At 41.3% G+C, this 21,801-nt stretch overlaps 1 protein-coding gene across 1 annotated transcript in view; it reads right to left on the reverse strand.

The window, feature by feature from the left end:
- The window catches only part of RBMS3 (RNA binding motif single stranded interacting protein 3), a 1,783,971-nt gene that overhangs the window by 364,746 nt on the left and 1,397,424 nt on the right, over positions 1-21,801 (reverse strand). The window contains exon 9 of the mRNA XM_029589419.1: positions 19,436-19,532. Coding sequence (XP_029445279.1) covers positions 19,436-19,532 — 97 coding nt within the window. The remainder of the gene's footprint in view (positions 1-19,435; positions 19,533-21,801) is intronic.

A 21,801-nucleotide genomic window follows, 5' to 3' on the forward strand; every position in this document is an offset into this window, starting at 1 on the left:
CGAGGGATATAAATATCACAGGAACACAATCACGATATCACCTCAGATCAATACGCCATTGATTTTCCTAACGTTTTTCAAAAAGGAAAAAATCTCTCAACATTGAAAAACAATCTATCAAGTACAATTGTTTATCCACCAACAAGGCAAAAGAAATTTTTAGGGGAAGAAGAGGAAGGTTTCATACAATTTCATATCATCGCATCCAGCAATGTATGGCAATTTTAATCATAAACTGACCTCCTCCAACCCATGAATATTTTTTTCTATTTTCAACGTGATTACATTTTGTGAATGGTGACTTAAAACTTTTCCTTGAAATTATTTCCACCCACAATTGGGCTTTTTTTTAAACTTCTTCAAACTTCTTTAAGAAGCACCCGCTTTAAACCACCAAGTTAATGGTCGCCATTTTGATTTAAAAGCCCGGGCCGGCATCGATCTTTTATTCACGCAAAGCCACTTCAAATTAGACCAATCACTGGAGGCGCTCAACAGCGTCATCACGTAGGTTGTACAAATTGACTCAAAAATTTTTTTTACTATCTCCAACACCACCAAATTGACAAAATGTAATGAAAAAAAGTGTAGGAAAGACTCAATTATTGCCATAATCTTAAATCAAGGTATTCCATTCCAAATCCTCATTTAATCCCCGGGCTTTTAAATCAAAATAGCGACCATTAACTTGGCGGTTTAAAGCGGGTGAAGACGCCGAACATTTTCAAACTTTGGATTAGAACTACTGTCCCCTGATGAAGAATCCACGATTCGAAACGAGGCCTTTTCGGGATATGGACATGGACTTGAGATCTAGAGCATGCACAGATAAGTGACAGGGAAGTTCCCTGCAGTAAGATTGGATGTGAGAGAATTGTGTGTCGGCATTATTGAGAATTGTTCGGTGCTTCTTAAAGAAGTTTGAAGAAGTTTAAAAAAAGCCCAATTGTGGGTGAAAATAATTTCAAGGAAAAGTTTTAAGTCACCATTCACAAAATGTAATCACGTTAAAAATAGAAAAAAATATTCACGGTTTGGAGGAGGTCGGTTTATGATTAAAATTGCCATACATTGCTGGATGCGATGATATGAAATTGTATGAAACCTTCCTCTTCTTCCCCTAAAAATTTCTTTTGCCTTGTTGGTGGATAAACAATTGTACTTGATAGATTGTTTTTCAATGTTGAGAGATTTTTTCCTTTTTGAAAAACGTTAGGAAAATCAATGGAGTATTGATCTGAGGTGATATCGTGTTTGTGTTCCAATATAAAATTCTAGCACATGTGTGTTCTTGCCCTCATATGTGCGTATATGGACGCATGCACACTCATTTTAAAGTTATCATCCCATGTTTCTTTTCCTCAAGGGCTATTTCAAACCTACATATTATTCTTATACAAGTCTGATATGCTGTTTTATGCTTCTCTGAAACATTGAATCAGTCATTCCAGATGAATATTAAGAGGTAAAATGGCATTCTCACCCAATGGAACTGAGGGCAGGAAGCACTAAGAAAGCTATTAAAAAATAAGAGTTTACATAATTTAAAGATTCTGATTCTCCATGGCTCTGACAGTGATTTCTACTAGAATAAATACTTTTCCCCATGGCATGCTGGGATGATTTTCTCAATAATTTCCTAGGGGAAAATACCCTTAGGAGGTCAAGGAACCAACTGTTTTTTTTATGGTTTATTTGATGATTTGTTAACAAATTTACAATCAGGACTGGACTACAAGAGGGTAATTTTTAATAATGTGCACATCTCAGTGCATATTCACAAAAGTAGATGCACCTAAATTTATGCTTGTATTTTATATGCTCTGCAGTTCTGCTGCAGAATTTATAAAATACCACGCATCATATCCTTGAAAGTATGCATGTATATTTCAGTAGGCACAGATTTTTATAATGTAGGCATTCACATATGACCAGATTTCAAATCCCCCCGCGGGTAAAATCCAGCCTTTATGCGCATGGCCAGGCCTTGCGCGCGCCGAGCCTATTTTCAAAAAGGCCAGTATGCACATACGTGCCAGCTTTCTTGTAAGGGGCGAGCCCGGGGGTATGTTCTAGGCAGGCCGGGGTATGGGCCTGGACAGCGGCATTGTCCACTGTTCTGTAGCCTCACGTGCCGGTCAGCTTCCGGTGAGCTGAAGTTAAGTTGTGCATAACTTTATCCCAGTACATTCAGCTGAAGACTTGTGATTGAAAGTCACACTGCATAACTGGGAAAAGTTGCACACACAACTTTCTTCAGATAAATTTGTCACTCGCCAGCTTACTGACCTCACTGTTGTTAATCCTAGCTGAGACATGCTCCCTCATAGTGGTAGCAATCAAAAAGAAAATCCAACTCCAAACATTCGAAAACCTGAGTAAAATGAACTCATCTTTTTATTATAGTGCCTAGGAAAATGCTCCAAGATCTACAGTCAGAGACTTAATGCACCTTCATACTGAGGAATAAAGATTTTAAATAGTACTTCTCACATAGTGCAGGTAGAAGCAGAACCTCTCAGCATGCATTTAGTATTAGAGACAGGGATAGATTTAAGATTTTGCTGCCTCGCGGCACTTTTGGTGTTTTCACTTCCCCATCTTCTGAAAGGGTCTGCTACAGGGAAGCAAAGAGCTGTTCTCTGCTGAATGAAATTCAGCAAAGCTGGAAGGCGAAAAATCTTAGCCAGCCTGTTGCTCCTAAATGTTTGCTGCCCTAAAGACAGACATAATGGGTATGTATTGACAAATTTCATTTAATTTCATTTAATATTTATATATTTCACAACCAAACTTACAAAGCAGATCAAGGCAGTTTACAACAAATCAAAACATACAAAACAATCTCAACATTAAAAGCCATGCAGGAGGGTCACATGATGCTGTAATAGCAGATGGCAGCATGCTTGGTTAGCTCCCACTTCCCTTGATTTATTTTAATAAATTAGATCCCTTTCTAACTAAGCTTTTGTTTCATGATGGCAGATAAAGGGACAAAGAAATTGATCCCCAAGCTTTAGGTGGACTAGGCTTCCCATTTGACTCATTCTAGTCAAAAAACTCTAGCTGACAAGTCACTGACTACAGACAAAGTGGGTGTGGAGGAGGAAGCCATAAGTGCATCCAAGCTGCCTACTGAGATGATGGAAGCCATGAGGGCTGTTATGCATCAACTGGTAGATAAAATTTATCTCAGTTTATATACACAGCTCATGAAAGTGGTAGGCAGCTCGTATCCACCATGGGGGAAATGATAGCCAGAGTAGATAACGTAGTGGAGCAGGTCAAGGACATGGAACTTTCTCTCACCTCAACAACGCAATGTCTAGAGACTCTGGAGAAGGTGGAAAAATTGGACCATGTCTTGAATAGAAATCGCTGGAATAATTTACACGTTCTGGGCTTATCAGAAAAAATTGAAGGAAGCAACCCAGCTAGGTTCATGGCAAAATGGCTCCCTATGGTGCTTAACTTGGAGTACAAAATGGTCAGATTAAAACTGAATGCGTGCAGAGAGTGCTGGCTCCTCCCCCAGAGGAACTTGACAGCCCAAGGCAATGATTGTGCGGCTTCACCATTTTGGTAATAAGAATTGTATCCTGGATACTAGCAAGTGACTTAAAGAGGTTGATTTCCAGTGTAAGCGTATCTTTTTCTTTCAAGACTTCTCTATTGACATCCAGAAAAAGCGCCAATGCTTTACGAAGGTGAAGAAGGAGTTGCAGAAGTGGAGGCTACCTTACGAATTGTTGTTCCTGGCAAGGCTGTTGCTCTCATACAATAGAACCATCTCATTTTTTGATGACGCCAAGGCCACACTGCGTTTTGTCCTGTAGCTGGAGGCTGATGGTCCTGGAGTGGCCTAACCCCGAGTTATATATCCTTTTGGCTTAACCCATGGTTAATTTGAGATGAGTGACTGGTGAACGGAGGGAACTGAATGAATGAATGTGCGATTACATTGATTAGAGGGGGAAGGGGAGTTCTAGACTTAATAATTTTCTTTAACCAGGATACTATGGGAAGGGGGGGGAGGGAGGAGGGGGCATTTGATTGTCTGTTTTTTTCCTTGCTGGGCTTGTGCTGCAGCTGGTTATTTTATACCACGTGGTGGGCGAGTGATGTCAAAGGGACTCAAGATGATTGTTCGGCACCACAGGAAGTAGGGGTAATTAGAGGTGCTGTGATAGACCATTGTGATGAAGCAAATATTGCAACAGAGCCACATTCGCCTGTTTTTTGTAATTACCACAAGACTGCTTCTGCGATGGACTTTCTCCTGGCAGGGAAGCAAATGATGCTGAGGGGTGGATGGTGGGGAAGGGGAGTTGGAGGGCATGGTATTCAGGTGCTTGAAGGATGGGAAGGAGGGCGAATACATATTGCTGTGGGGAGGTTCTATAGTGGGAGTGGTAGTTTGCTGGGTTGGGAGGTGCTGCAGGGTCTCAAGGGTTCATTCATTCAGGTGCAATGTACATTCAGTTGGGAGGGGGGATGGAGAGGGAGCACGGCTTAGGCTTGATGGAGATGGAAGTAGTAGGGATTGGGATAATTCCACATTATGCCTTGGGGCTGTGCATGTGGGGAGTTGTGTTTGTGGGTTGGGTTGTTGTTAAGGAATATGGGGTGGGGGGAGTTAAATAAAAAATTGAGGTGTATGCAACACTGCTGGGATGAGATCAATCTTTTTTATACATATCTAAGTATTAGTAAGATGACTAACATTCTCTCCTTCAATGTCTGGGTCAAGATCAAGGGAACCATGATAGCACTTCTGCAGGAGAATCACTTTTCTTCATTAGAGCATATGAAGCTGTAGAGATGTGTGTGTTTTGGTTCACAAGATTCTTCCCTTGTCGGTTACCTAGTTTTTGGTAGATCCAGAGGGTAGATACGTAGCCTTGGAATGGGTTATATATGGACAAACATTTGCTTTGGTAAATGTATATGGGCCAAATGAGGCTCAACAAGGGTTTTATCTGGAGTTGGTTGATATCCTGGAAATTTTCTCATCGCTTACCTACCTTGTGGAAGGGGACTTGAATTTATGTTTGGACCTGGGATTAGACTGGTCATCTGGGTCCGGGTCAGACAGAAGGAAGATATCTGGGCTGCAGTCCCTGATACAGAGATTGGGCCTCATTGATACATGGAGGGTTTACGTATTTTTCACAAAGGTACAATACTTACAGTTGAATAGAGTATTTTTTTGTGGGCAGCTCTTTTGGTGAAAATGGTGGAGCACATGGAAATCTTGACCAGCAGTATTTCAGACCATCACTCAGTGCTCCTTCCACTGAATAAATTGCAGGAATTGGCATCTGACAAACAATGGTATTTCAATACTTCCCTCATGGAAAATTAACAAATTTGTGTCATGGTTACCCGAGCAATCCGGGATTATAAAAAATATCACCTCGCTGCTACACAATATCCCATAATAACATGGGAAGCACTCAAAGTGGTGTTGCATGGACATATTATCAGCTTTGCCAGCCATCCAAAATGGAGAAGAGTGGAAAAGGAAAGGTCCTTGGAAAGGAAGATTAGACATCTAGAGCAGCAGTCCTCGAGAGCCATTAAAAAGTCAAGCTTTTAGGATATCCACAATGAATAAGCATGAGATAGATTTGCATGCAGTGCCTTCATTTTATAAAATTCTATCTCATGCATATTCATTGTGGGTATCTTGAAACCTGGCCTGTTTGTGGCTCTTGAGGACTGGAATTGTCTACCCTCAAGGGTCTAAACAGAGCTGCAGAGGGGAGTTGCAGAGGCACTAGGAATGCACAAAATGCAACATATAGGGCTGATTTGTTTCATTCAGGGGACCCCTAAATAAATTGGGAGCCCCCTGAATGACACAAACCCTATTCTTCACATTCATTTTAAAATAATGCATTGGGCCTAGGCCCGAAGCTGGGGTCTTGCCTAGGGCATAGGATGAAGCCCAAATCAGGGACCGTGGCCTACGCCTGAGCGTGACATTGAGATCTTAGCCAGGGCCTGGGCAGACACTGGGATCTCTGCTAAGACCTGGGTCGATGCCAGAGCCTTGGTCAAGACCCCTGAAAATAAAAAACAAATAAATAAATAAAACTTACCTGATCTGTCGGGTAAGGTCAGGTACAGACGCTTGGGCCTCGACCTTGCATAGGCCGAAGCCGCAGTAGGTCACCACGATCTCGGCCTGGTGAATGGCCATCACCTCAACTGGAGCCCAAGCCTAGGCCCAACGTTGTGGCCTGGTCTAGAGGCTAGATCCCAAAGCTGGGGTCTCAACCCGGACCCAGGATCGACACTGGGACCCAGCCCAGAAGCCGGGTCCCAATACGTGGGCCTCTCCCTAGGCCAGAGACTGGATCTCAATGCCAGGGCCTGGGCCCAAACCCATTTCTGACACCTGGGCATGACCCTGAGCCTCGGCCCAAAGTCAGGTCCAAGCCTTGGAGCGCTTCTCTTCCATCTTCTTTCTTTGGCTCTTGAAGCCAGTTGATGCTGGGATCGTGCGAGAGTTAATAACGCCAATAAATTCACTCCAATGGAGGGTGCCATTTTGATGTACAGCTATGCCCTGGCTTAGGCCAAGAATCTGGTGTCAGGACCCGGCCTCCAGGCTAGGCCTTGGTGTTGGATCTGCACCCGGTCTCCAGCCTAGACTGATGCCTTTGACTTGCATAGGCTGAGGCCTTGGTCACAGTGAACCTTCGTGGCCTCAGCCTATATAAGGCTGAGGCTTTGGCCTGGACCTAGGCCTTGCCAGTGGATCCCCACTGGACTAGGTAAATGGGGGCTGGGGGGATCCTGGCCCCAGCATTTTTCCAGGTGGGTGGGAGGGATGGGTGGTGGGGCCAGGAGGCCCTGTTTTCTTTTTTTTTGACAGTTTTGGGGCTTATTTGTTTTTTAATGTTTGACCTTTTTTTTTTCCGTATCATTCAAATGAATTTTTAGGAAAAAATCCTCCTCAAAATGAACTGAGAAACAAAAACAAATTTTTATTCCCTGCACATCCCTAAGAGGCTCCAGGTTTTGGGGGTGGAGAGGTCTTTTAAATTTGGTAGGCAAAAATTGTACAAGCATGGGAATAAAACAGGAGCCCTTTTGGCTAGCGCTCTGTGGAAACAGATTTTGAATACAGATATACTTGGGATTTGGGACAAAAATGGTATTATGACATATAAATTACTCGAGATTAATAGGGGTTTCCTGGATGTTTTTCATTGATTTGTAAGGTAACTGAGAGGAGTGCAGCTTAGCCAAGCTAAATGAATATTTGAGAGATGTTCCAGTTCCTAGGTTGACTGAATGATAGGCAGCATTATTTGCAGCCCCGACAATACTGGAGGAACTGTACAGTTCCACGATGAAGTTTCTGAACGGGAAGTGTTCAGGTCCAGATGGTTTCACTTTGGAATTTTATAAGAGGTTGTGTTGGTTCTTTAATGTTAGATCTATTTGCTTTTTTACAATTGCCTGGGAATGATAGCACTTGTTGGATGCTAACATAGTGGTTATTCATAAAAAGGGACAGAATGCAGTGGATCTGGGATTTTACCGGCTTATCTCTCTAATAAATGCAGATGTAAACATTCTGGCTAAGATCTTACAGCTATGTTTACAGACAGTTATGGATAACCAGATCCACACAGACCAAACTGGCTTTGTAAATGACGGCTGTCAACTGCTAATACATTTTGGTTCTTTTATATTCTATCATTAGCTCAGCGTAAGAAAATCAAGGGAGTGACGATCACAATGGATGTGGAAAAGTTCTTTGAAAGGCTGCAGTGGCCCTTCCTTCCTTTGGTGTTAAAGTGGTTTGGATTACCTGCTCCGTTTTGGAAGTGGAAAAAGGCACTATAACATCATTATCCTAAGGCGCGGGTACTGACTAATTGCAACAATCTAACCCCTTCCCTATTTTAAGTGGCACAAGACAGGGATGTCTATTGTCCATGCTTCTTTTTGACTTGGCTATTGAGATAATGGCCCTAAAAATAAGGCATTGTCCAGATATCTCTGGTATTTCCGTGGAGGGAGAAGGGAATGTTATAACTTTGTATGCGGACAATGTTTTATTGTTTCTTTTGAACCCATCTCATTTGGGTCCTTGGGTGTTAAGCCTCATTCTGGAATATGGGAGGATGTCTAGATATAAAGTTAATTTCAACAAATTAGAAATATTCTCTTTGGGGGTATCAGGGTATATAGACATTCTGAGATGTTTTTCTTCCTTCGAAAAGGTGAAGGATTGTATTACTTATATAGGGATTTGGGGTGCCAGAGATATTTTGAATCTTTATAGATTTAATTATAAATCTTTTTTTTTTACCCGTCCTTTTATTAATAATTTTATTTTGTTTAAATATCTTATTGTATTTTAACTACCAGAATGTATTGTTGCTTTTATGATTCTATGATGTGAACCGTTGTGATGTTTCTTGCGAAAGACGATATACAAAATTTTAAAATAAATAAATAAATTACGAGCCAGTGGTGAGCAAGATACAGAAGGATCTCAAGGAGTGGGCCAATCTTTTCTTATCATGGGCAGGGAGACAATGTTATAAAGATGAATGTACTTCCTTGCCCGATATATCTGATCCACCATGTTCCCTGTTCCTTGCCTGATAGCTTCTTCTCTAACATTAATAGTTCCTTTTTCAAGTTTATATGGCATGGGAAGCACCCTCATATCAAACTCCGAACTTTATGGCTACCCAAAGAGAGGGGAGGGATGAATTTCCCTAATTTATAGGGGTATTATTGGGTGGTATGTTTGCATGGGGCAATGGTATGGCTGCATAGAGATAAGGATATCTCATGGTAAGCAATGGAGTCATATTTGGCAGGGAACTTGGATCTTTCTTACCTATTGACAGAGCCAAATGACTCAGCACATGCTAGAATGGCAAGACGGGCATGTATTATTATATCTCATACACTCAGGTTATGGAGGGCTGTGGGGAAGCAGTTAAGGGTGTCTTTGGGCCCAATGTCACCTTTGTCGCCATTGAGAAATAATCCCAGTTTAATGATTCATACTTATAGTGCAGAGGCTGCTGATTGGCGAAAAGATGAGCCAGCTCTGTGAGGACGAGGGAACTGTGCAACTTCTTTTGAGGACCCTGTGCGACTTCTCATTGCTCAGAACATCCTTGACATATTATTGGAAGGTTTAAGAAGTGATTGGATGGCTTTGTGAGAGAGGTCAGGCTCCAGCTTCCCCCTTTCTATTCGAAAAGGCTTTTATAAGTGAAGATGTGCCCAGGACGTGTACATCCCCCCCTTTATAAAGCCATTATGACCAGCATATTATCAGGAGATCCTCCCCTGTCCTGCATTTGGAAATGGGGTAGAGATCATGATTTGTAGCTGGGGGACATTTGGAAAATAAATAATCTGGTAATTGAGGAAGGAGTTGATGCGTAAATTGTTGCACCAGGCCCATTGTTATCCCCTCTATTACATATTTTTTTTCTCGTGGCTCCTCCTGTCTGTGTTGGAGGGGATGTGGGCTAGAGGGCTTCTTTTTTCACATGTGGTGGACTGTCCCAGAGTGGCTGCTTTTTGAAGGAGCTTGGCAGGGGTGATCACCAGGTACTTATGGCCTGGATCGGCCACTATAGGAAACAGAATGCTGGGCTTGATGGACCCTTGGTCTGACCCAGTATGGCAATGTTCTTAGGATTCTGGGGGTTAGGTTAGATTTTTAGATCAGAGTTTTGCCTCCTAGGGCTGTGGAGGGATACGGAGCCTTTCAACTGTTGAAAAAAATCTAACAGACTAGCTTTAATGTGGAAAAGGGGGTCTACGCTGGCAGTGTGGTCTAAACAGGTACATGAGATAGCTCTCATTGATAAATTGACCCATAAGTTGAAGCACAAAGATACGTTATACGATAAGATATGGCAATGTTACTGGGAATACTGAAATAGACTAAGTCAGTAAATTTGTATATATGGAATGTTCATTTCTATTTCAGTGAGAAATTGGCTTCTGGGAGGGAATGATGCTTATGTACCCAGCACTAGGAGACTATGTTTACTCAGAATTTACCTATTATCATCTGTATGAACATTGTGCCTATTTCCTGTAAGTGTTGTGTTATGTCTTGACAAATAACCGACCATCCAATCCCACCCCTCATCCCCAATAAAATACACATACCCTTACTCCTGCCACCCTCATTTCTCTCCCTTCCTAAAGAAAAATTATATCACTGACATACTTCTTCCTCACAATTTCTTCGCACTGCCTCTTATTGTTTTCTACTCAACTTCTTTCCCAGCCAAGGCCCAAATCCAGGGCTGATTAGAGCTGCGTGAACTAATTAAAAAATAATCATTGACCAAGAATTCAACAAATCTGAAAAAAAAAATTTGTAAAATTTGGCTAAATCATTTTGGGTCACTGTCAGAAATATTCCTTTCTCCACTGGCCTTCTGGCAAACAACTAATCTGAAGTAAAATTTAATGTAAAGCAAACAACAAACTCAGAAAGAAGAAAATGGCCCATGCTTCTCCAATATATCATACTGCAAGCAATGCTAGTACATAGTGCAGGTCCCCACAGTCACCCACTTGGGAAAAACATTTAACATGAGGCAGCCTGCAATACCCCTGAACTATCCTTATCACCTACCAAGATTTAAACGCTTTGACACTTGTGGATCATTGCCTGCACCTGTGCACATGCCTCTCTCCTGGAAATTTCCTACCCACCAATTGGGTTTCTGCTTGCCTCTGGGAAAGGTCCCTGTCCGTTAGCTATCTCTGAGGGTTTCTGGGGACTCTGTGGTCTCACAATACCCTGAGGTTACAGATCAATCAGAAAGACATTTACAGCTCATTTACTAAAAATACTGGGATCCTACAGCAACTCACCTTGATTGCTAATCAGTCACAATAAAGTTTATTATTAAAAAAAGGTTTATACTGAACACAAAAAGACTGAAATGCTGCCAGAAATAACCACAGAAAAAGAAAAGGAATTTTCACAATAATACTAACTGCTAAACTGAAATCAGTTTGTCTACAGGGTTAATCACTGTATCTTTCTCGGTTTGACCTAAGGGTTCTGACTAATATTTTGCTATTGAGCCCACAGTTGAATATCCCAGCTGAAATGTTTCTGAACTGGACACAGAACCAACTGGCATTCTGCCTTCTTTCACAGCGTGATGTCATTCTGCTGCCTCTTACAGCATTATGGGGCAGATGCAATAAAAGTGCATTGAAAGCGGGTGCTCAGTGTTGAACGCCCGCTTTTCTAATGCGTGCCCAGGCATCTCTTGTCGCGTGATGGAGAGGTCAGCTGTCTTTGGATTAGGAAAGTGGACACTCAATTTTTATTTTTTTTTTAATGTTTTAAACTTTTGGTTCCTCCAACTTAATATCGCCACAATATTAAGTCAGAGGATGCAGAGAAAAGCAGTATTTTCTGCTTTCCTGTAAACGTTTTGGGCTGCTCAGAAATTAAAGTCTGCTCTGGGCAGGTATTACTTTCTGAGCGTAAAAATGTGTGAGGTGAATAACTAATAGCCTCATACGGGGCTATGGATGCACGTCCAAAACACACGTCCAACCGCGAGTTAAACAGTGCAGTCTCTGGCTCAGGAATTATCCTTACTGGATCTAGCTACTATGCTGTGGAACAGTAATTCCCAATCCTGTCCTGGAGACACACCTGACCAGTCAGGTTTTCAGGATATTTGTAATGAATATGCATGGATACATATGCATACTTTGGAGACACAGGGTAAGCAAATCTCTCATACATATTCATTGTGGAAATCCTGCAAACCTGATTGGTTAGGTGTGTCTCCAGGAGAGGGTTAAGAAATACTGCTGCAGAACACTGTCCTCTTATTTTATTTATTAGTTTATATTCTACTTTTTGGCATGCATTGTGGTCACCTAGTGTTTAATTTAAAAATCACCAGGAAAAGAGAGTTTTCACAATAAAAGAAATTTTACATGGCAGACAAATAATAACATTCACATTTCAAAAGTCCTGTTTTTACCACAGGATCATACTCATGCTCCGCTTCTTAGTCAGTGCAGAAAATGTGCAGAAGCATGCTACATTGGTGAGACAGTCTAGACATCAAATGCAAGCATCATCTCACACAGACAGAAAGTCACACACTTAGAGAGACGGCCAAAATGACAACCCATTGGGGGTTTCACTTTTTGAAACTAGACCACAGCATCAATGGACGTATGATTGCGATAATTTAAAGATAATTTAAAACTCAGAAACATGACAGCAGAAAAAGACCATGCAGCCTATCTAGTCTGCCCATCTACACCAACTGCTCAGATCTGCAACTGCTAACACTCCTTCAGAGATCCCCTACAATTGCTCCATGCTTCCTTGAATTCAGATATTGTCTTTGTCTCCACCATCTTCACTAGGAGGCTGTTCCATGCATCCCCCACTCTTTCTGCAAATAAATATTTCCTTTGAGTACTCCTGAGTCTACCCACTTTCACCCTCTTCTCAGCTATTGTCCCTTCTTTCCACTGAAAGAGGCCAACCCCCTGTGTATTGACCCCATTGAAGTATTTAAATGTCTCTATCATATCTTCCTTATCCCACTTTTCCTCTAGGATATACATGTTTAGATTTTTAAGTCTGTCCCCATACATTCTGCAGTGAAGACCAGGGAGTATTTAAGTAGCTACCCTCTGTTCTGACTCCATTTGTTTTTAAAGTTGAAGTCTCCAGAATTGTACATGATATTCCAAAGGAGGACTCATTAGGAACCTTTACAGGGGCAATATAGCCTGCTTTTCCTTGCTGACCATTCCTCTTATGCACTCAAACATCTTTTTTGGCTACCTTGAGATAATCAGATATGATCACCTCCAGATCCTGCTCTTGTTTCATGCTAATAATTTCATCCCCTATTCTGTACTGCTTTTGAGTTTTTGCAGCCCAAATGCATGACTCTGAATTTTTTAATATTAATTCTTAGTTTCCAGAATCTAGTCCATTTCTCAACCTTCACTAGATACCTCCTCATGGTTCTACACTTTCCTTGGTGTCTACACTGTTGCAAATTTTGGTATCATCTACAAAAAGACAAACCTTTCCCGATAGTCCTAGTAATGACCATCTCCTCGGAGTGAGCTCCGTTTACCACCCTTTGTTGCCTCTCACTCAATCAAGTTCTAATTCAGTTGTTCACTTTAGGCCCATACCAAGGTCATTTCAGTTTATTTATTTATATATTTATAAGTCACATAAGGAGAACTGTGTCAAAGGCCTTACTGAATTCAAGTACATTTCATCGAACACTCTTCCCTGATCTGTGATCCAATCCAAAACAATCCAGAAACATACACTTGACGTTAAAATGATCAGACACTTTGAAATTGACAAAAAAGGACTCAATAAAGACCTAGGTTCCTTATCCCACTACAGTCATAAAATTTTAATTCCTATCACGTTCTAATCATCTATTAAACTCCCATCCTCCACCCCACCCCATCAACTCCTCTTCCCCTTCACATTATCATTGGAATACCATTTATTATTCACTTATACTTTCTGTTGCTCATTCTAGTCTGAGGAAGGGAGTAATAGCTCCCAAAAGCTAGTCAAGGAATGTTAAGCCAATTAAAAGTATCACTTTATTTTTTGGGTTTTTTTAACCTTTATTTCCCCTAAGAAATCCAAAGCAGATCTGAAAAATGTGCATCAGCTTTTCAAAATTCTTAGCAGATTGATAGACTGCAGATCCACTTTTTTAATATCAGAAGCAAATTTCTTTTGGATTTTCCCCAAAAATGGCAGTACAAGAACATAAAAACATACGAACATAAAACTGCCATACTGGGTCAGACTGAGAGTCCATCAAGCCCAATATACTGTTAACAACAGTGGCTAGTCCAAATCACAAGTAACTAGCAGGATCCCAAATAGTAGATAGATCCCATGCTCTAAACACCCAGGGATAAGTTGTGAATTTCCCCAAGTCTATCTGATTAATATCTGTTTATGGACTTCTCCTCCAGGAACTTGTCCAAACCTGTTTAAACCTAGCTATGCTATCTGCTTTAACCACATCCTTTGGTAATGAATTCCAGAGCTCAATTGTGCATTGAGTGAAAAAGAATTATCTCTGAATTGTTTTGAATGAGCTACTTAGTAACTTCATGGAGCATCCCCTAGGCTTTGTATTTTTGAAAGAGTAAATAAGAACATAGGAAGTTGCCATACTGGGTCAGACCAAATGTTCTTGTGTTTTATGTTCTTTTACTGCCATTTTGGCAAAAATTTGAAAGAAATTTGCTTCTGATATTAAAAAGTGGATCTGAAGACATCAAGCCCAGGGTCCAACAGTAGCCATTCCAGGATTAAAGTACCTGGCAAGTACCCAAACATTAAATAGATTCCATGCAACTAAAAACAGAATTACATTTACCTATTCTATTCCATTCATGATTTTATAGATCTCTATTTATCCCCCTCAGCCGTCTTTTCTCCAAGCTGAACAGCTCTATCTCTTTAGTCTTATCTCACAGGGGAGCCATTCCATCCCCTTTATAATTTTGGTCATCCTTCTCTAACTTTTCCAATGAACTATATCTTTTTTGAGATGCAGCAACCAGAACTGCACACAGTACTTCAGGTACGGCCTCATCATGGAGCAACACAAAGGCATTATGACAATCTATATTTTATTCTCCATTCTTTCCCTAATAATTCCTAACATAATGTTTCCTTATTTGACCTCTACTGCAGACTGAGCCAAGGATTTCAATGTATTGTCCACTACCAGGCCCATATCCCTTTCCTGGGTGGTAATCCTAGGAACCTCTAACAACCAGACTCGAGACAATATCATAGGTGAATACTCAATGAAAGATTTAATCTGCTGTCTCTCGCCCTTACAGGGCCCCAGGCAGTAGTCAGCCTTCAGAGTATCGGTATTTTAATCATTTATTGTCTCTGTGTCTCTATTGTCAACTTTTTAATAATTTTTTAATACTATTTAAATTCCAAAACCTATTTTTTAATTTTTATATAGCATCTACTAAAGGGTATATTACTACCCAACTGGCTTAACAGCTTAATGTTAAACTTTAATGAATAAGGTATACTTAGCCATAAGGTCATTCAAATGCCCAACCCGACATGGGCCATGTTTCGACTAACAACAAGTCTTCTTCAGGGGAAACACTTAAGTTCAATATTCTGTAAATGCCGGAACAACTTATTCAGAGGTCCTAAAAAACATTAAAATCACACATACCCAAAAGAATCATATTAAAGCTTACTATCACCATACTCAAAGTATTGTACCTCGGTAGCTAATTGTGAATCTAACTTCCAACGCAACTGAGTTCTCACAAATAAATAAACTTACCGGGACGAATCACACATCTCTCAAGACCTCACCATGGCGTCTGAACGCCTCTAGCATTCTAACCGTTATCATTAAAGAATTTAAAGACCAGTGAACGCCCACGTCACCGGAAGCTTAGTAGTCCAATGTTACACAACCAATTACACTTCCCAGATCACAATGCGTCCCAATGCATTTACCATAAGACTCTCCTACATACAATGTAGCTATGTATAAAGAAGAAACGCTATGTCACATATTTTAAAACACTGACCAATCGATTTCTTTGTTCAAACCTTTAGGAATTACTGAATCAAAAAAATATATCCATTTCTGCTCTCTCTGGGTTAGATAATTGTCAAAATTCCCACCTCGATTACTTGGAATGAGTTTTTCAATCACTGCAAATGTCAACATGGCAAAGGTATGCTGTTTTTCTAAACAGTGCTGTACTATCGGCGCCTCTAATCTGCCCCTTACTACCGCACTCCGATGTTCACTCATCCTCGTCTTCAGACTTCTCTTAGTTTTGCCGATATATAACAACGGGCAAGGACACCACAAACCATATATAACCCCTCTCAACTCGCAAGTAGTGGCTGATGTCAATCTAAACTGGCCTCTTGCAAACCCAGGTAACCTATCCCCATCAAAAGATTGTTCGCACACGGAACATTTTCCACATGGTGGAGTGCGGTAGTAAGGGGCAGATTAGAGGTGCCGATAGTACAGCACTATTTAGAAAAACAGCATACCTTTGCCATGTTGAAATTTGCAGTGATTGAAAAACCCATTCCAAGTAATCGAGGTGGGAATTTTGACAATTATCTAACCCAGAGAGAGCAGAAATGGATATATTTTTTTGATTCAGTAATTCCTAAAGGTTTGAACAAAGAAATCGATTGGTCAGTGTTTTAAAATATGTGACATAGCTCATAGCATTTCTTCTTTATACATAGCTACATTGTATGTAGGAGAGTCTTATGGTAAATGCATTGGGACGCATTGTGATCTGGGAAGTGTAGTTGGTTGTGTAACATTGGACTACTAAGCTTCCGGTGACGTGGGCGTTCACTGGTCTTTAAATTCTTTAATGATAACGGTTAGAATGCTAGAGGCGTTCAGAAGCCATGGTGAGGTCTTGAGAGATGTGTGATTCGTCCCGGTAAGTTTATTTATTTGTGAGAACTCAGTTGCGTTGGAAGTTAGATTCACAATTAGCTACCGAGGTACAATACTTTGAGTATGGTGATAGTAAGCTTTAATATGATTCTTTTGGGTGTGTGTGTTTTTAATGTTTTTTAGGACCTCTGAATAAGTTGTTCCGGCATTTACAGAATATTGAACTTAAGTGTTTCCCCTGAAGAAGACTTGTTGTTAGTCGAAACATGGCCCATGTCGGGTTGGGCATCTGAATGACCTTATGGCTAAGTATATCTTATTCATTAAAGTTTAACATTAAGCTGTTAAGTCGGTTGGGTAGTAATATACCCTCTAGTAGATGCTATATAAAAATTAAAAAATAGGTTTTGGAATCTAAATAGTATTAAAAAATTATTTAAAAGTTGACAATAGAGACACAGAGACAATAAATGATTAAAATACCGATACTCTGAAGGCTGACTACTGCCTGGGGCCCTGTAAGGGCGAGAGACAGCAGATTAAATCTTTCATTGAGTATTCACCTATGATATTGTCTCGAGTCTGGTTGTAGGTTGTGCATGAGTGAATAGTGTATTTCTATTTCCCTCTCTAAAGTTGGTCACTTTTGGTGTGAGTAATTAGTGGAGAGGTGGTTGCTTCTGTATGTGTGATTAATCCTAGGAACCTTACATCAAGTAACTATGGTGTGGGTTACATTTCCCCATGTGCATCATTTTGCACTTGTCCATTTGAATGCCCAATCTTCTATTTTTATAAGGTGTTCCTGCAATTTTTCACAATATGCTTATGATTTAACAATTTGGAATAATTTTGTGTCATCTGCAAATTTGATCACTTCACTTGTTGATCCCCTTTCCAGTCTCTGAAGGTCTCCTCTATATACCTCTCTGTCTGCCTCTTCTCCTCCAGGTCTGTCACTCTATCAGAGATCAGACTCGTTCTCTGAGAGACAAGACGTCTTTGCACTGAGCGCACACATACAATCTTTCGCCAGCTGGTAGATAATCATACATGTGGCATTCAGTGCAAAAGGCTGGAAGGTCTCTATCTTGCTGCTGGACTGTTTTTTGCATCTTAATATTGCTGCGCTCTTAGTTAAATAACATTAGAATTTATCATTCTGCTATATAGCAGAATGATGAGCCGCGGTTAGAAAAGGGGGGGGGGGGGGGCAATAGTGTGCAGCCGGCCACATCGTGATGGTGCGTCTTTGCCCACCGTGGTTGAGGTCATGCTGCACACCATCGCCCCCATAGTGCCACTGTAAAAAGGTGTTGTTATTTCCGGCACTACTGCTGGCGATAATTTGTAAAACATTATCACCCACAGCGGTACTGGCATTAAAAACTTTTTCCCTGCCCAAACCCCACCCCTTTCCCTCATTTAAATGTTAAAGTTGCGATGCGGTTGTTATCACGTGCGTTAGGGCATTATCGCGTGAGATAACGCCATAGGGGCAGATTTTAAAAGACCTGCGTGCATAAATTCAGCTGGATTTACGCGCGCAGAGGACTTGCGCGCCGGCGCACCTATGTTGCATAGGCCGCCGGCGCGCGCAAAGCCTCGGGACGCGCGTAAGTCCCGGGGCTTTGCTTGGGGGGTGTGTCAGGGGGCGGCGCGGCATTCGGGGACGTTCCGGGGGTGGGGCCGTGGGCGTGGTGCCGGCCCGGGGGCACTCCAGGAGCGTGGCCGAGGCCTCTGAGCCAGCCCCCGGGCCGGGGAATGGCTTGCCAGCAGCTGGCCAGCGCTCGCAAGTTACGCCTGCCTCGGGCAGATGTAACTTTCTCAACAAAGGTAGGGGGTGATTTAGTTAGGGCTGGGGGGTGGGTTAGGTAGGGGAAGGGAAGGTGGGAGGAGCCGGAAAAAAAGTTCCTTCCGAGGCCACTCTGATTTCGGAGCGGCCTCGAAGGGAATGGAGGCAGGTTGCTTGGCTCGGCGAGCGCAGGTTGCACAATTGTGCACCCCCCTTTGCGTGCCGACCCTGGATTTTATAACATGCGCGTGGCAGCATGAGCATGTTATAAAATTGGGCAAAGATTTGTTCATGCTGGGTTGCGTAAACAAATCTATGCCTGCACATAACTTTAAAAATCTACCCCATAATGCATATGATAACAGACTATCGCAATTTGAAAAATGACCCCCTTAGCTTGCTATGAGAGTAGAGATGCATAAACCCAAGACTTTTAAATATGCTTAGCTGAACCAAGCATAGTAAAATGTTGTCTGTTGGTGCAATCCCACCCATGGCCGTCAGGGGGTGCTGCCCAGCTTCTCATGTCTGCACTCAGCAGCTGAGGTTCATTCCATCCCAACTTCACACACACCCCTCCACACAGCCAATGCATACTTTGCACTGCAAAGAAAGAAACAAGCACCAAGATGAACTAAGGGGTCATCAAGGAAAGTCAGGAGATGAACCCTCAGTTGCAGCCACTTAGCCCTCTGTAACAGCAAGAACTCGAGCCATGCAACTGAAGCCACTGTCAGGTTCACTGCCCACAAAAGGGCCTGAGTGCAGACCGAGAGTGAGAAGGCTGGAAAGACTGGTGTCAGTCTGGGGAACAGAGAGGTGAGGGATGGAAAAGTAAAGAGGGAAGTGTTGAGCTGGGGAAGGAGAGATTAGAGGACGTGGGAAAAGGAGCAAACAGTGAAAAGGGAACGATGCAGGGGCAAGGAATCCACATTCACCACAAATGTTTTGTGGTTTGCAGCTAATTTGCACTGAGTTGCCCATGGATCTAGAGGAAACCTGAGAAATTCAGTGAAAGAGAATTAGGCAGGAGCCTGCCTTGTTTGAGATTGTCATCAAATTGTTTCACATTTCTATTCAGGACGGTCCTTGTCTATGAATAAATATCACATAATTGTTAAGTGAGATACACACAGAGATATTTTCACATCTGACCCACCTGATATGTAGAGACAGGGGAAGCAGCAATGAATGGTGTGATAGATGTCTGTGGAATCATGCGATTTGTTGCAATACTGTATGGTGAAGAATAAAATCTGTAATCAGAAAATAAAAGGAAAATTCATAAATCTGATCATTCTTAGATGTCAGTCAATCAATGATCTTATTGTAGGGCTTCTTAAACCTTCCTTAGTGATCCAACCGCCAGTTAGGTATTCAGGATTTGCACAGTTAATAGGCATTAAATACATTTGCATACATTGGAGATATACAATATGCACATTTATCTCATACATATTCATTGTGAATATCCTGATAGCCCTAATGGCTATAGGGCCACTAGGTTTTGTTTGGGGATCCCTGTAGTTAAGGATAGAAGTATTCAACATACATGACAATGACTAACTTTCCCTTAAACAAGAAATGTTGATAGTTGTTGGGAATAACATAAATATTTTTTTGTTATATTGTGATTATAGTAAATTGCACCACATCCAAGTCTATCTTTGGTTTAGATGAGAGTTAGCTCAGATACCCTGATAACTCAAGGAGATGCTACATTCAAAAAGATAGTGATATTCTAATCCATTTTATCTAAACAAACTCAAAATGAAAAGACTGTTATGGCAACTTAGAATGTCAGATTCAAATTTAACTTACAGGGTCATTCATCAAAATGCGTTATGGTATTATTGCGGGCGTTAACTCTATAACATATGTGATAGTAATGTTATCCATTGCGCGAATGCACATTTTTCATAGGGACAGGAATGGGGAGGGATTTGGGCTGGATTAATTAAAATGAAGGGCATTTTCACACTGTGAGATAACATAACGCATGCTTTTGCACAGTTTTAACACCGGAAATAACTACACCATTTTTCCTGGCATTAAGCTGTGTGAAATGCCATAGCGCAATTCGCGATAAAGATTGCAAATTGATTTCAGGGCTTGGGGAAGGAGAGAGAGAGAGAGAGAGAGTACCTCTGGGGAGGCATTCACAGTATTCAACTATTTGTGACTATAGGAGGGCCAGCTGATAAATCAAGGTGAGGTTTTGGTGGTGATTTAGGGTTTTGGGGCCAGTTTGACATGCAGAGTGAGAATTACGAACAGCACAGTACAATTCAGTGAAGATCTAAAGTCATTTGGAGTGAGGAAAGTCTCACAAAGATGAGATTTATACAATGTTCTCTTGCTCTAGATTGATATATAGCGTCCATGACTATCATCAAAACCTCACCTTGAGTTATTAACTGGCCCTCCTATAGTCATATAAATAATTGAATACTGTGAAGGCCTTCCCAGAGGCTCAGGCTCTCTCTCTCTCTCTCACATTAATAACCTGTCTGGGCACTTTGCGAGTAGTAAAATACAAATTTTGTGGGGTGCCAAAACTTTAACACACCCCGTAATACACTATCTATGTGAAGCGAATGGTGTGGTAATTCTAAAATTGTCATAAACACAGCACTTTTTCTTACGATGGGCATTATCCATGGAAATTTATAGCATTTTGATGAATCTTAGGTTAGTTTTGTAACCTATCATTAAAATCATCCATTGTACCTGAAGACTGGAGGGTGGTTAATGTAACCCCAATATTTAAAAAAGGGCTCCAGGGGCGATCCGGGAAACTACAGACCGGTTAGCCTGACTTCAGTGCCAGGAAAAAGAGTGGAAAGTGTTCTAAATATCAAAATCACAGAACATATAGAAAGACATGGTTTAATGGACCAAAGTCAGCATGGCTATACCCAAGGCAAGTCTTGCTCACAAATCTCACTTTTTTGAAGGAGTTAATAAACATGTGGATAAAGGTGAACTGGTAGATTTAGTGTATTTGAATTTTCAGAAGACGTTTGACAAAGTTCCTCATGAGAGGCTTCTAGGAAAAGTAAAAAGTCATGGGATAGGAGGTGATGTCCTTTCGTGGATTACAAAATGGTTAAAAGACAGGAAACAGAGAGTAGGATTAAATGGACAATTTTGTTCAGTGGAAGGGAGTGGGCAGTGAGTGCCTCAGGGATCTGTACTGGGACCTGTGCTTTTCACTATATTTATAAATGATCTGGAAAGAAATACGACAAGTGAGGTAAATTTGCAGATGATACAAAATTATTCAGAGTAGTTAAATCACAAGCGGATTGTGATAAATTGCAGGAGGACCTTGTGAGACTGGAAAACTGGGCTCCAAATGACAGATGAAATTTAATGTGGATAAGTGCAAGGTGATGCATATAGGGAAAAATAACCCAAGCTATAGTTACATGATGTTAGGTTCCATATTAGGAGCTACCACCCAGGAAAGAGATCTAGGCATCATAGTGGATAATACATTGAAATCGTCAGCTCAGTGTGCTG

Source organism: Rhinatrema bivittatum, chromosome 2, assembly GCF_901001135.1.
Source record: "Rhinatrema bivittatum chromosome 2, aRhiBiv1.1, whole genome shotgun sequence".
Lineage (NCBI taxonomy): Eukaryota > Metazoa > Chordata > Amphibia > Gymnophiona > Rhinatrematidae > Rhinatrema > Rhinatrema bivittatum.